This window comes from Sebastes umbrosus, chromosome 1 (assembly GCF_015220745.1).
Source record: "Sebastes umbrosus isolate fSebUmb1 chromosome 1, fSebUmb1.pri, whole genome shotgun sequence".
Lineage (NCBI taxonomy): Eukaryota > Metazoa > Chordata > Actinopteri > Perciformes > Sebastidae > Sebastes > Sebastes umbrosus.
The window spans coordinates 6,457,349-6,471,836 of record NC_051269.1 but is presented as its reverse complement, the minus strand read 5'-3'; the positions used below and the strand labels follow the sequence as shown (position 1 = coordinate 6,471,836).

Sequence of the window (14,488 nt, the reverse complement as noted above, 5' to 3'; positions counted from 1 at the left end):
ACAAAGAATAATGCACATTACACCTAACAAAGTGTCTTTTGTCATGTAACTTTTGTAATTAAGTTTCGCCACTGCCGTTGTTATTTTAACCCAAACTGCGATGTATTCCTAAACCTAACCAAATAGTTTTATTTTGAAAAGGCGTGTTGCTGGACATTTGTAGGAAAAAACACGTAAAATATGTTGATGAAAGTCGGAGCTGAACGTCACGACAAAAAAGAGAAGGGAAATCAATTAATCAAATAATCAGATTTCACGAGCTGCCGTGGGACTGTGTTGTGTGAACAGCATTAAAGTTACTATTGAATTATTTCTTTATTCAAATGAATTACGTGACAGAACATTTATTTTGATAATTTAATCATTGAAGTCATTGCCAAAAGTTATCTGGTTCCAGCCTCTTACATATTTGCTGTTGCTTTTTCTTTGAGTTTTGGACTCAAGAAACTACTTACATACTATATAGTTATATACTAAGAAGGTCTCTGGGATAAAGAGCATGTTTTTCTGATAATGTTATGGTATGTGGCTGTTGACACAGAGGTCCGGGAGCTTAACTGTTGTTAAAGAACCGCCCGTTGAGGTTTGACCGGTAACTCCTAAAAGATCTAAAGTGTTTTTGCATGTTGTTTTGTGGAGGTTGTCCGACAAGTTGGTATTTGTCCTGCTATTCAGCAGGTGATGAGGAGATCCTACAGCTGATAACACTCACAGAGCAGACGCATTTTTCCTGAGAAAACACCAGGACGTTGTTGTTAACACAGGATCAGATGCTGATCAGAACTATAAACTAAAGATAATATATATATATATATAGATGACAAATATTGTCCAGAAACCCTCACAGGTACTGCATTTAGCATAAAAATATGCTCAGATCATAACATGGCAAACTGCAGCCCAACAGGCAACAACAGCTGTCAGTGTGTCAGTGTGCTGACTTGACTATGACTTGCCCAAAACTGCATGTGATTATCATAAAGTGGGCATGTCTGTAAAGGGGAGGCTCATGGGTACCCATAGAACCCATTTACATTCACATATCTGGAGGTCAGAGGTCAAGGGACCCCTTTGAAAATGACCATGACAGTTTTTCCTCGTCAAAACTTAGCATAAGTTTGGAGTTTTATTCATCCTCCTTCATGACAAACTAGTATGACTTGGTTGGTACAAATGGATTCCTACTTAGTTAGCTTCAGGAAAAGATGGTGGTTTGGGTTAAAATAACACAAGAAGTGCTGTAACTTAAGAACGGAAGTTACGTGACAAAGAAATCAACGTTGACTTCTGGTTTCACACGGGACATGAACGCCGGTCTCCTGGTGAAAGTCCGGTGTTTTTTGAACCACCCATCCACCCCGACCTCCTCCTTACGTGTTGTTCGCCGCTCTTATTACTTCCTGGTTCACAATTATGTGGATTACATACAAATTGATTTTGTGATGACCATTACGAAAAAAAATGTGTGCACAAACTGCTGTGCGACTGGGCTGTCTTATCTTAACCTCTGATGATACATAATAATGTTGATTATAGTTTTGTATCATTAATCTGAGTTAAGTTATCAAATAAACATAGTAAAAAGAACAATATTTCCTTCAGAATTGTAATAGAGTAAAGTACAAGTACCTCATAATTGTACTTAAGTTCAGTACAGTACTTGTGTTAATGTACTTAGTTTCTTTCCACCACTGAGTTCATTTACAGTAAATCCAGTAACATGCAAACTGAGCAGTAATACCAGTGGGCGAGTTTCAGACAGTTAGACAGTTTACAATGACACAGACAGTGATGAAATCAAAGTGATCACTGAGACGTTGGAGGAGGAAGTAGCACTCAGACTTAATATCCAGTCATTAAATAACTGTAACAGATCAGTCACAACAGGATTTAACAGATTTGCAGGTTGCATTTGAAAAGTCATGTTCATCATCTAAGTTATTTTCATCTTCGTAATACAGTAATACAGTAATACAGTAATACAGTAATACAGTATCACCAGTGTTTGCTCTATTATAGTCTCTTTTATTCCTTATTCGTCCCTCATTCGCTCCATCGTAACTACTCATAACTCTGTGTGCTGTATTGTTTTGTATCTCATGTGTTTTAACGTGTTTTAAAACCCTGCTGAAGACTTCTCTATAGAATACGTTAGATATGGTTTCACTACAAATTTCTTTTTGTGACCTGTTTCTTGTGATGATGGTACAATGAATTTGGTTTCTTGTGTGTTTTTCCCATCCACACAGAGACACAGAGACACAGGGACAGCTCACAAGACAGAACTCGTCTTGTTTTCTTCTTCCCGTGAAAGGTATGTTGACATAATGAGGCGATCTTCACCTCCACCTCTTATCTCAACAACACACCATCTGACACAAACAGGCTGTTTCAACACTGTAACACTGAGGATATTACAGGGCAAGATCTATGTAACAAAGGTATGGAAGTTTTTATTGGACTTTAATAGTTGTAATCCACAGAAGACAATCCACAAATGTGTACCATGATCTACAAATATTTCACTGTCCCCAAACGTATTTTTGTGTTTGTGTTGTGTTAAATCACATCCACAAAAATACAGGGTGATTTGCAAATACGTATAACTTAAACACATATTTTAATTCCACATAAAAATGTTATAGGTTTACATGTAAAGTGATATATACGCATTTGTACATCCATTTGTGGATCCGTCAGCAAGAGTGTACAGTAGAAAAAACGTAGAAAAATATCATAGAAAAATGTATTATGGGAAATATATCATGGAAGAATGTGCTAAAATGTCGTAGAAAATATGTGGGAAAATTCATTATCGAAAAATATAATAGAAAAATGTACTAAGATATCGTCGAAAAATATGTCGAAAAATATCATCTAAAAAAATGTACTGAGATATCATAGAAAAATATCATAAAAAGATATAAGAGTAAAATATGTTGAATATCAAATAAATACACTAACTATTCTCTACAGATCTGGAAGGAAGTTACAAATGTCACGTGGCTCACAGACCGACAGGAAGCGATACATAAATGCTCAAACATCATTCCACGTGTACAAATGTGTATATCACTTTACAAGTAAACCTATAACATAATTATGTGGAATTAAGATATGTGTTTACAGAGTAAATTATGCGTATTTGCAAATCGTCTGTATTTTTGTGGATGTGACGTTACACAACACAAATACAAAAATACATGTTCTTGGATAGTGAAATATTTGTAGATCATGGTACACATTTGTGAATTGTCTTCTCTGGATTACAACTATTAAAGTCCAATAAAAACTTCCATACAAAGGAGCAGCTCTGTTAGAGATGATTATAAGGATAATGTACAGAGATAAAAGCAGTATTCAGCACTTAAAGCTGAATTACTACATATTTTCTCACCACTAGAGGGCACACAACACCGACATATTATCACCTCTTAAAGTTGTTATTACTAAACAGCTGCATATTTACACCCTCAGCAAACAACGTTATCATCCCACTGAAGACGAGTTTGAGTCCAACTAAATACTTGTTTAATCTTTAACAATGTGTATTTTATAAACTTATCAGATGTTTATTTATTTATTTTATTATTTATTTTATTTTATTTGGAAAAGGCACTGTCACAATGTATACAACACTTAATAGATATTTGTCCCATGTTTATTCTATATGTAAAAATCTTCATATGAAAAGTAACTAAAGCTGTCAGATAAATGTAGAGTAAAGGTACAATATTTCACACTGAAATTTGGTGGAGTAGAAGTATAAAGTATCAGAAAATGGAAATACTCAAGTATCTCACATTGTACTTAAGTATAGTACTTAAGTAAATGCACTTAGTTATTTTCCTCCACTGTGGGTAATAAATAAAATAATAATTAAAAATTCAGGAGACACTTTTGATTGAATTGTTGCTTGTAGATGAATATTGATTTAATATTTACAGATTGTACATATTAAATCATAAAACCACATGAGGGCTCCAAACCCTGATTTATTCAAACAGGCTGAAAAGCTTTTAGTGTAGAAACATCAGTGTGTTTACTTTGTGATTTGAATGCAGTTTGTATTGATTTCATGTGATTTTATTTATTTATTTATTGTTTTTCAGTTAGTAGCCTATATAAATGTCTTTTTTCTTCCTCCATACTTTCCTTCTTTCTTTACTAAATTCGTAAGTTGATGTAAAACGTTTTCATCCAAACGTGAAACTAAGCAGTTCTTTTCCTTTAGATACTTGAGTGCATTTTACTGCTCATACTTCTTTCTTTTTTTGTGTGCTTTTAACAATTGAAAATTGCAAAAACACAACTCTCCACATGAGAGGTCATATAAAGTATTATAATTATGCTTTGGTAATAAACAATCTGTCATATAATACAAATTTACAGTTCACAGAAGAGTGTATTGCCTTACCAACAGAAAAAAAGTAATAATTGAATAAAATAAAAAATGATATTAAACATATTTTAAAAACGAAAAAAAGAAAGCTAGAAAGAAAGAAATAAATAAAAAGGGGGTGGATGCCAACCTTTGTCAGCAAACCAATTGGTGTGTCTGCAGAACATTGAATAAAATTAAATATAATAATAATAATAAGTATAATTATAATTACAATAATAATAATAATAATAATAATAATAATAATAATAATAAATAAATAAATGAAAATAAAAAGAACAAAAAAGGGCCTGGATGCCTATTACCCTTGTCAGCAAACCACTTGGTGTATCTGCAGAGGGTCTGTCTGAATTCTGTTTCTATAATCAGGTGTGACTACAGAGTAAGTGGGAAACTTGTAATAAAGATGGTGGTATTCATATTTTTGTTAATGTTTCAGTTTCTGGTCTGATTAAAGTACTGCTTATATTTCTTATCTCGTATTTTGAATTCTGAATGTTTTTTTTATTTTTATTTTTCCACTTTGTTGTTGCTATTTTCACTGAAGTAAATGATTTGAATACATCACAGTCAGATGTTCCAGTGTGTCTGTGTTTGCTTCAAACATGTTACACTTCACATATTTAAAGAAAAAACTCCAATCCAAGTTTTTGTAAATTTATTATTAATTATTAATTTATTTATCTATTAACTTGCATTAAAGAAATCTAAGAGAAAAATGAATTCACTTGCATTAACACAAGTCTAAAATATTTTTGTGAAACTGGCCCAAGATCTTAAATCAGCAACTCTGAACAATCAATCTTTCTGTCACCAGTTTCATTTCCTGTCTGATTTTCTGTGTGTGTTCCAGAATAAGTCAGTGAGTCTAATAAGAAGTCGTGATCTGTTCACCAAAAGAGGAAATCCCGTCTTCTCATTGCAGCTCCAGATCTCTGCTGGTGAGACAGAAAACTCCACTGGTGAGTAAAATAATGTTTATGCTGTTCTTTCAACAGCAAAACATCAAAACTAAAACATTTTATAGTTTAAAGATAAAGGCAAATAAATGATTATCTATAGGCAGGAAAGTTCAAACCTCTTAAAGTAGTTTTTTGTATAAATTAACTGAAAGTAATGGCTGTCTGAAATCATCAAAATCAATGTAAAAACCGATGGAATTATTTCAGTTTAGAAATGAAATAATTGCCAATTTTTATTGTGTGTTTTGATTTGTTTTAGTCTTTACGCTGCATTTTAAGATTGTTTTTATGTGTGAATGAATTATGTTGGTTTTTGTGTGTTTTTGCAAACCAGCTTTCCTCAGATTTTCTTCCTTCCACACATCATTATTTTCTAAGAAAAACAACCTAGAGAGAACTTTGCTGCCCAAATGCTCCGTGAACATTTAGTTGTCTTTAAATCCAACACAGTCTCACGGCAGTACGTGAAATATCACGAAATTTAATCTATTTGATTCGTGTATATAGACACTAATTTCTCTTTTTCTTCATGACGCTCAGCACGACTTTCAACAACGTATTTTTTGTGCTTTTTCTTACGAATGTCCAGCAACGTGTGACGCACTTATCAATATCTGCTCCAGTCTTTTCAAAATAAAACTACTTAGTTAGGTTTTGGAAAAGATCGACTTGGTTAGGTTTAGGCAACAAAACTACTTAGTTAGGTTTAGGAAAAGATGGCGGTTTTGGTTAAAATAACTCCAGAAGTGCTGTAACTGAAGTACGGAAGTTATGTGACAAATAAATCAACGTTGACTTCTGGTTTCACACGGGACATGAACAGCGGTCTCCAATAAACACCAGACTTACAACCAAGAGACCCATGTTTGAGACTGTTCTTTTGTGACTTTTGGCGACGATTTTCACGTGTTTTTTGTTGACGTTTGTGACGTGTTTTCTGTAGGTGTTTCTGTACATGTTTACTTAGTTTACTTACTTATTTTAAGCCCAACCATGATGTTTTCCCTTAAACTAACTAAGTGGTTTTCTTGCCTGAACCTAAATTCAGACGTTTCCAGAGTTGAAAATGACACGCCGTATGTTGGTGTAATGTCGTGGTATTCATACGCCGTCCCGTGAGACTGGGTTGAGTGGGGAAACACTGTTGGCGATGAAGTATTCATATTTAAATATATTGTGTCCACAAATACTGGAATCAATGTAGAAAATAAAGATGTGTTTCTAAAACCCTCAAATCCCAACATGAGTGTCACAAAGAAATCATTTAACTTGTTGTGTAGTTTCTCCTCATTATGTCTCTCTTGTGTTTTGTCGTCCATCAGCTTCTTCTCCGAAACACCATTCATTGTTAAATCCAGTGTTTTGGATCATGGGAGGTTATTATGGGCTGGCGGTTCTGGTGGGCGTGTCCTTGCTGCTGACGACCGGCCAATGTGACGTGGATTGTAGAGCGACGGACGGACAGGCGGGAGAGGCAGGGACTCTGGGAAGAGATGGATATCCTGGAGCGAAGGGAGAGAAAGGACAGCCAGGTAAAAGACTTTCTATTTCATGGTATATTAGTTTGTTTGTTTGTTTGCTTTGTCCTTCCATGAAATCATACTGAGGATAGCATTAATTAACGGTTTATTATTAACATCCCTATTCACAACTTGTTTCTGCTGCCCCCTAGTGGCCCAAAGATCTTTTATTGCATTCATCTGTTTGTCTCCAGCCGTGATGGCCAGCGGTCCGGTGGATGCCAGCGCCCTACTGAGGCTGAAGGGGGAGACGGGGAATCGAGGCTTGCAGGGGGGGATGGGTCCTAAAGGTTACCAGGGACACCTGGGAGCAGCGGGTAACCCTGGAAAGCCCGGTACCCTCGGCCCAGAGGGGAAAAACATCGGCCACGGTAACGACACCACTTCTGACCCTACAGCTTACAGTGTATATCAAACTAAACTCATATATAATAAAAAAAATAAAACAAAAACAATACTGCCCGCTTCAGCTTCGACACAAATGAAATAAATGAAAAGTCCAAACAGGAGTTAGCTTAGTTTGCTGGAACTTTTGTGTCATCTACCCAGTACCCTGATATCTCTTTAATGACATTATGATATTGGGGGGGAAATAAATAAACACAACAAATGGATTATGGTGACAACTGAACAAAGAAAAAGTCAAACCCAGCTCTGCCTCAGGATAACTTTACGACATGGCAGAGGTTAGTTTATAGAAGAAGATATAAATATTTATATTTGCAGACTTTCCCAGAGCCCAGTAAAGCTAATTTCACCTCAATGTAAAGTCCACGGGCAACAAACCAGCCAGAACATGTGTTTTTACGCTCAGCAAGAGAGTGGGCGCCATCTTTGAGTCCAGTATCCAGTTCATAATATAATATAATATAATATAATACATACATGACTTGAACCTTACTAGATACAAAATGAACACATACTAAGTTAAGAGGCCTCCCTTGTCAGGTAATAACTATATATACACACACACATACACACACATATACGGTATATACCCACTGACGATGTCACAGACTATACTGGCCGCACGTACATTTCTGTTATTGTGTGTGTGTGTGTGTGTGTGTGTGTGTGTGTGTGTGTGTGTGTGTGTGTGTGTGTGTGCGTTGTTCCAGGAGGACAGAACTCTCCTCAACAGGCCCGTTCAGCCTTCTCAGTGATCAGGACTGATAACAGTTATCCTCCTGTTGGCCAGGTTCAGTCTGTCGTCCATCACACCTGTCTGTCTCTCAGCTGCTTTGTCTCCACATGTTTCACATATGAAAAATATCTACAAAATAAAAGACATCATTTCTTTCTTTCTTTCTTTTTTTCGGTGGAAAGTAACTAAGTACATCAAATAAATTATCATATATTTTTATAGAACTACCCAGCAGTATATAATGAGCTCCACTTTACCAGCTGCAACATTAAAGTGATGATATATATAAATATAACTATCAGTCACATAACAGATAAAATATCCTTAAAATACTAGTAAAATATTCATAAAATATTACAAAACAATTCGTAAATTATCTAAAATAATATATAATAATAAATTATTAGATAAAAATAGTAAAATATACAAAACATTATTAAAATGAGCTCCACCTTTACCAGCTGCAACATTAAAGTGATGATATATATATATAAATATAAATATCATTAAAATAACAGACAAAATATTATAGTAGTATCAGACAAAACAATTTAAAATATCCAAAATATTATCAGTAAAATATCCTTAAAATACTAGTAAAATATTAATGAATTATTAGAAGAAAATTTGTAAAATATCCAAAATATTATCAGTAAAATATCCTTAAAATACTAGTAAACTATTTATAAATTATTAGAAGAACATTTGTAAAATATCCAAAATAATGTCAGTAAAATATCTGAAAACTTTAGTAAAATATCCTTAAAATATAAGTGAAATCTTAATAAATTATTAGATGAAAATTAGTAAAATATCCCAAAAATAATTAAAATGAGCTCTACCTTTGCCAGCTGCAATGTTAAAGTGATGAACATATTAATGCATCAATAATTATAATTCACCTTACATGATACTGAAATAGACCATTCTGCATAATGAGTACTTTTACTTTTGTACTTTGAGTATTTTGTACTTATACTTAAGTAAGATTTTGAATGCAGAACTTGTACTTGTAACAGAGTATTTCTACACAGTGGTACTGCTACTTTTACTTTACTGTTACCCAGTCGTCTGCTTTTTTCTTTGATGTTTTATGTTATTGTGTGTGTATCAGGTAGTAACCTTCCAGACTACTGTGGTCAACACACCTGCAGACTTTAACGCAGCCACAGGTCACTTCACCTGCAGAGCAGCTGGTGTTTATTACTTCACCTTCCACTCTGTTGCCAAGGTACCGCACCGCCGTCCTGCTGCTGCTCTGCTTCACATCACAAAAACTGTTTTATTATTAACGTCTGAGACATCAGAAAGTGTTTTTATGTCATCAGCACTGACTGAATGTAAGTAAGTACATTTACTCAAGTCCTGTAGTACAAAGTCAAGGAACTCAACTCAATACTACTACTACTGGAGACTACTGGAGACTACGTTCAGCTGATAATACTTACATACATAGGTTTTGAATGCAGTACTTTTACTTGTAGTGGAGCATTTTCAGTGTGGTATTAGTAGGCTACTTGTACTGCAGTAACGCTTTGATCGCAGTACTTTTACTTGTAGTGGAGCATTTTCAGTGTGGTATTAGTAGGCTACTTGTACTGCAGTAACGCTTTGATCGCAGTACTTTTACTTGTAGTGGAGCATTTTCAGTGTGGTATTAGTAGGCTACTTGTACTGCAGTAACGCTTTGATTGCAGTACTTTTACTTGTAGTGGAGTGTTTTCACAGTGTGGCATTAGTACTTGTACTGCAATAAGTACTTTTACTTGTAGTGGAGTATTTTCACAGTGCTCCATAATCAGACTGTATTATAGTTGTTGTTGTTTTGTTGTGTTTCAGGTCAGCGTGTGTCTGTATATCGCCAGTAACGCTCTGACAGACAAGCTGGGATTCTGTGATTACAACAGGAACATTGATCAGGTCAGTTTCAGCAACACGGAGGGAAATCTTTGATAAATCTTTCACTCAAATTACAAACTTTTTCTTTAAGATTGCTGGATTCAATCATATAAGTCTGGCTGCAGTACTCTCTCTCTCTCTCTCGCTTTCTCTCATTATATACATGTATGTGTGTTGATTTATATGATTGAAGCCAGCAATCTTCAGCTGAAACATACAGTTAGCTTGTAGGCAAACATTCCAGTAGCTAACGTTATCTTGCACGTAGCCCCATTGTCCCGAATGGGGCTAGCTATCTAGTTATTCAGGACAATAGCTATAGCATGGGGCTGCAGCAATTTCTGTCCACTTGATTCTCAACAGGTTTTCTTCTGTAAATTTCCAGCAGGAGCAGGAAGTGACATCATCTCTAAAGGAATCTAGTTGTAGTCTTAAAGTAAATAGTGACCTTGCAAGATCCCCAGTCTTTGTTAAATATTATAGTCTGTAACTAAAAGCTCTGAGACTGAAGACACATTGTCTTTAGACGTGAGAGGGAGTCAGACTTCAGTCTTTGGTAGCCATGAGAGTTTCTGTGGTTGAGGACATCCTCTAGAGTTTCTGTCCTGAAGCCTCGCTGTGATTGGCTGCGTTGTGTTTCAGGTGCTGTCGGGCGGCGTGGTCTTACAGCTGACAGTCGGACAGAGGGTCTGGCTCGAGTCCTTTAGGGACCAGCAAAGAGTAACTGAATTCCGAGACACCAATGAGAAACAGATCATCTTCAGCGGCTTCCTGCTCTTCTCAAATCCATAATAAAGTTCAGTAAAGTACACTCAATAATGTCACTGCAGCGTGGAGACTTCAGATCTGTTCCCTTCATACTGGCTCATGTAAACCTTCTTTGAATGTTGACTCTGAATGCATCTAAAACAAAATTAAAGTTTATTATTGAGTGTGCAATCGTTGATTTTCTTCTTTATCGTTGATTGCCCCCCATAACCCCAAATGTCTCCCCACTGTTGTTGTTTTAACATCATCATAGTTCACATAGTTTCAAAACCAGTGATGGAAAAATTATTCAGATATTTTCCTCAAGTAAAAGTAGAAATACTAAAGTGTAAAAATACAAGTAAAAGTCCTTAAAGCTACTAAATTACAAGGAACTTTTATTTTGCTAACCCAGAGCCATACGACACCGACTGTCGGCCTGTAATAATGTCAGCACTACAATACCACATTTACATTTCAACTGCACCCTTTGTATGTATATATAAAACTACAGATGTATAAATTCCAACTGCACCCTAGTTATTACTTTGTACATATATTTATAATTTTTTTTAAATAGTTTTAATTTTTTTATGTGTTCAAAATGTACCTTAAAGGGAGATTTGTCAAGTATTTAATACTCTTATCAACATGGGAGTGGACAAATATGCTGCTTTATGCAAATGCATGTATATATTTATTATTGGAAATCCAAGTATACTTGGAGTTTTCTGTATACTTTTCAGTATAGGCCAAGTATATTTAAGTATAATTTTGTTAAGTCTATCTCTGATAAGTACAACAAAAGTAATCTGAAAGCATATTCTCTTCTTTTAAGTTTAAAAGAAGTATACTAATACACTTGAATAAACTTATTTTTTTGTAACCAATGGGTTACTAAGGTTTTCTAGTTTCGTATGATGTGATATGAGCCCGCTACAAGCTCTGAAAGATCGGCGGCCATTCGGATCTTTTAAAAGGTTAATTAAAAATCGTAAATTGCGTTAAAGAAATTAGTGGCGTTAAAACGAATTTGCATTAACGCACTATTATCGCGTTAACTTTGACAGCCCTAATATTATTATTTATTTTTATTGGCATATTTATCTGTAAGTGGATTGTTGTGGGACGCGGTCGTGTGTCTCCCACTTTGTCTTCCGTTGTACAGCTGTCTCCATCCGGTTGTGGTGAGGACCAACCGATGGAAATAAGTCCTGGACTGTGACGTGTTATCACTGACAGTATCTCATACGCTTTTTTTACTGCTATATTTGGAATTTTGGGTAAACTAAACTAAACTAAACTAAACATCACCCCTTGTGACATCCTGTAAAGATGTTTGTTACAGGCTCATCAATAAAATGTTTCCTTTAATTCACACAGTACTTCTGTATTATACCTCATCAGAGAGAAGTTTCATGTGGCTTCTCTTAAGGTTATGGAAGTGAAACATTTTTGTTTTTTTTGAACACTTCTTGTTTTTGGTGAACTTCTGCCAATTTGGCGCCTCCTTGGTTGACCTGCTCTTGTTCTATCAGCACCAGAATCTACAGGCAGAAACAAGCACGGGGGATGTTCTACATTTCTGTCACTGTCAACAAATCACAGGAAAACCAGCTACCCTGTCTCTCGATACTTTCTAACTTAAGTACACTTTAAGTATATTCCCAAGTATATTTTATTCAATAAGTATACTAATATCAATGTACTAGTAATATACTTGTAAGTGTACTACTATAATACTTATTGAGACTAAATTTGCCCACTTTTTAGTTTATAAAAGTATACTTTTAAAGGTACTGTTCGTAACTTCTTACACTATATTAATAATTGCGGGTCGGTGTCCCATGCGCGCTCGCATGTGGCTACGCTGTTCAGACAAGACTCCAACACAAACTACACAGAAGCACCAAAACCGCAAAGTTATATTTAGTGAAGCCCGTCTTGCAAAACAGTGTCAGCTAATCCTGCTAAAGCCCCCCGACCGCAGCCAGAAGACACGGGGGAGACGATGCTGTGTCTGCTCCGCTGCCTGCCTGCTTGCCTTCACTCACACACCGCGCTCGTTCTCAATCGCTATCTCACTTCACCTCGCTATCTCACTCCACCTCGCTATCTCACTCCGGTGTCTCCCCTGTTCCTTCTGACCATGGTCGGGAGGCTGAAGCAAGAAACACATTGATTCATGGAGAGACCTTCGTCTGGTCAGCTAACATTACTGCCAAGCAGCTGAAATATAGAGTGATATTGTGCTTTTAGCTGACGTGTGTCGCCTCACTGTGTTGATCGATGCTCGTTCATGTCTATGTAGAGCGAGCGCGAGCAACAGGACGTTGACTTTTGTTGACTTAACGGCCATAGGTGTCGCTTCTTACAAGCAGTTTCTGATTCTTACATAGAGTCCCTTTAAGTATACTTTAAATGTAAGATATGTGAATGAAAATGGGTTCTATGGGTACCCACGAGTCTCCCCTTTACAGATATGCCCACTTTATGATAATCACATGCAGTTTGGTGCAAGTCATAGTCAAGTCACTACTTGGGAATATACTTAAAGGAAACTTACATTTACTTCATAAAATAAACTTGAAGTATGCTTCTTTTTTGTAAGGGAGTACATGCAAGGGCGTCAAATACCAACGTCTTGTCATGGCTGTTGGTGTGTGACAACGCTCCACAAGGCACCCTTTGGCGTCTGTATGAGACGTACCACGCGTATGTAAAACCATCCGCGGCAACAGTAAATGCTAAGGGAAAGGGCGCCGGGAGTGTGGTGACGTAATTTAAAGAGCGAATAACACCGGGCAGGCGGGAGGATAAGTGGATGTGTCCAACACACACAGGGTTTTCATCCAGGAGACTGCTGTTCATGTCCCGTGTTTTTTTCACTTCACAAATGTAGTAATTTTAAGCCCAACACAAACTTAACTAATGTCGAGTACACACTACAGAGAATCAAGCCGATTCTGGTCCTGATTCCTCCTCCATCAGCAAAGCCCTGATTGATTGATGGTTCTAAAGATGATCTTTCCAGATGTTCCTGTGGTGTGAGGTATGTTAAGAATGTTTTTTACATCCCCCGATCGGCTCTGAAGTCCATCCTGGCCGCACCCATTTCAAATGGTAAATATTAAACATGTTGAATATTACATATACAACAACAACAGTATTTACGACGGGATATCCTGTTGTGTGTGGGGAACCCCGAGGACAGCCGATGACGCAGTCACGTGGGAAAGAACGATAGCCAATAGAGAACCGAGCTGACTGAAGAAGGAAGGACGACCACCGCCGGCGGCCGCGGCTAATGCATGAGCTAATGCTGAGCGTGAAGCATAAAGTAGTAATTAAAATAGTGGTTATTTAACGTGTCTCCATGACTTCATCCATCCATCCTTTGCTAATTTTCAGTACAAAGTAAAAAGCTAACATCTCTAATTCTTCCTGCCCGTCGTCTGCCATGTTTGTTTACACTAAAGTCACGTTTGATCGCCAGAGATTTAGAGAGATTTCTGTTTTTTTTAGTGGGGACTCTTGTTGAAAAATGAATCTGTTAGTGTGTGGTGTTGCTGTTTCTCTCCACACACTATAGGAACTAAACTGTTCAATTTAACACAACATGTCGTTATGTGTGGTCTCTCTCACATTTTACACATCTGGTAAGATTTGAAACATCTTTTAATGTGGTTTAAGTGGTTTTGTTGCCTAAACCTAACGTGACGCCGAGGGGCGGTATGTGAGGAGTTGGGATGAGAACCTGTTGGAAAGGTTTAATAAAAAGATTCCCTCCTCTACTGTTTCTCTCTCTCTCTCT

General features: G+C 36.4%; 1 protein-coding gene across 1 annotated transcript; it reads left to right on the top strand.

The window, feature by feature from the left end:
* The first annotated feature begins 5,238 nt into the window (after positions 1-5,238).
* On the top strand, positions 5,239-10,866 carry c1qa (complement component 1, q subcomponent, A chain). The gene is made up of 7 exons (XM_037765844.1): positions 5,239-5,364; positions 6,687-6,896; positions 7,079-7,255; positions 8,003-8,082; positions 9,143-9,259; positions 9,868-9,948; positions 10,570-10,866. The coding sequence occupies exons 2-7, from the start codon at positions 6,734-6,736 to the stop codon at positions 10,717-10,719; spliced, it is 768 nt and encodes a 255-aa protein (XP_037621772.1). The 5' UTR covers positions 5,239-5,364; positions 6,687-6,733; the 3' UTR covers positions 10,720-10,866.
* Positions 10,867-14,488: the final 3,622 nt, after the last annotated feature.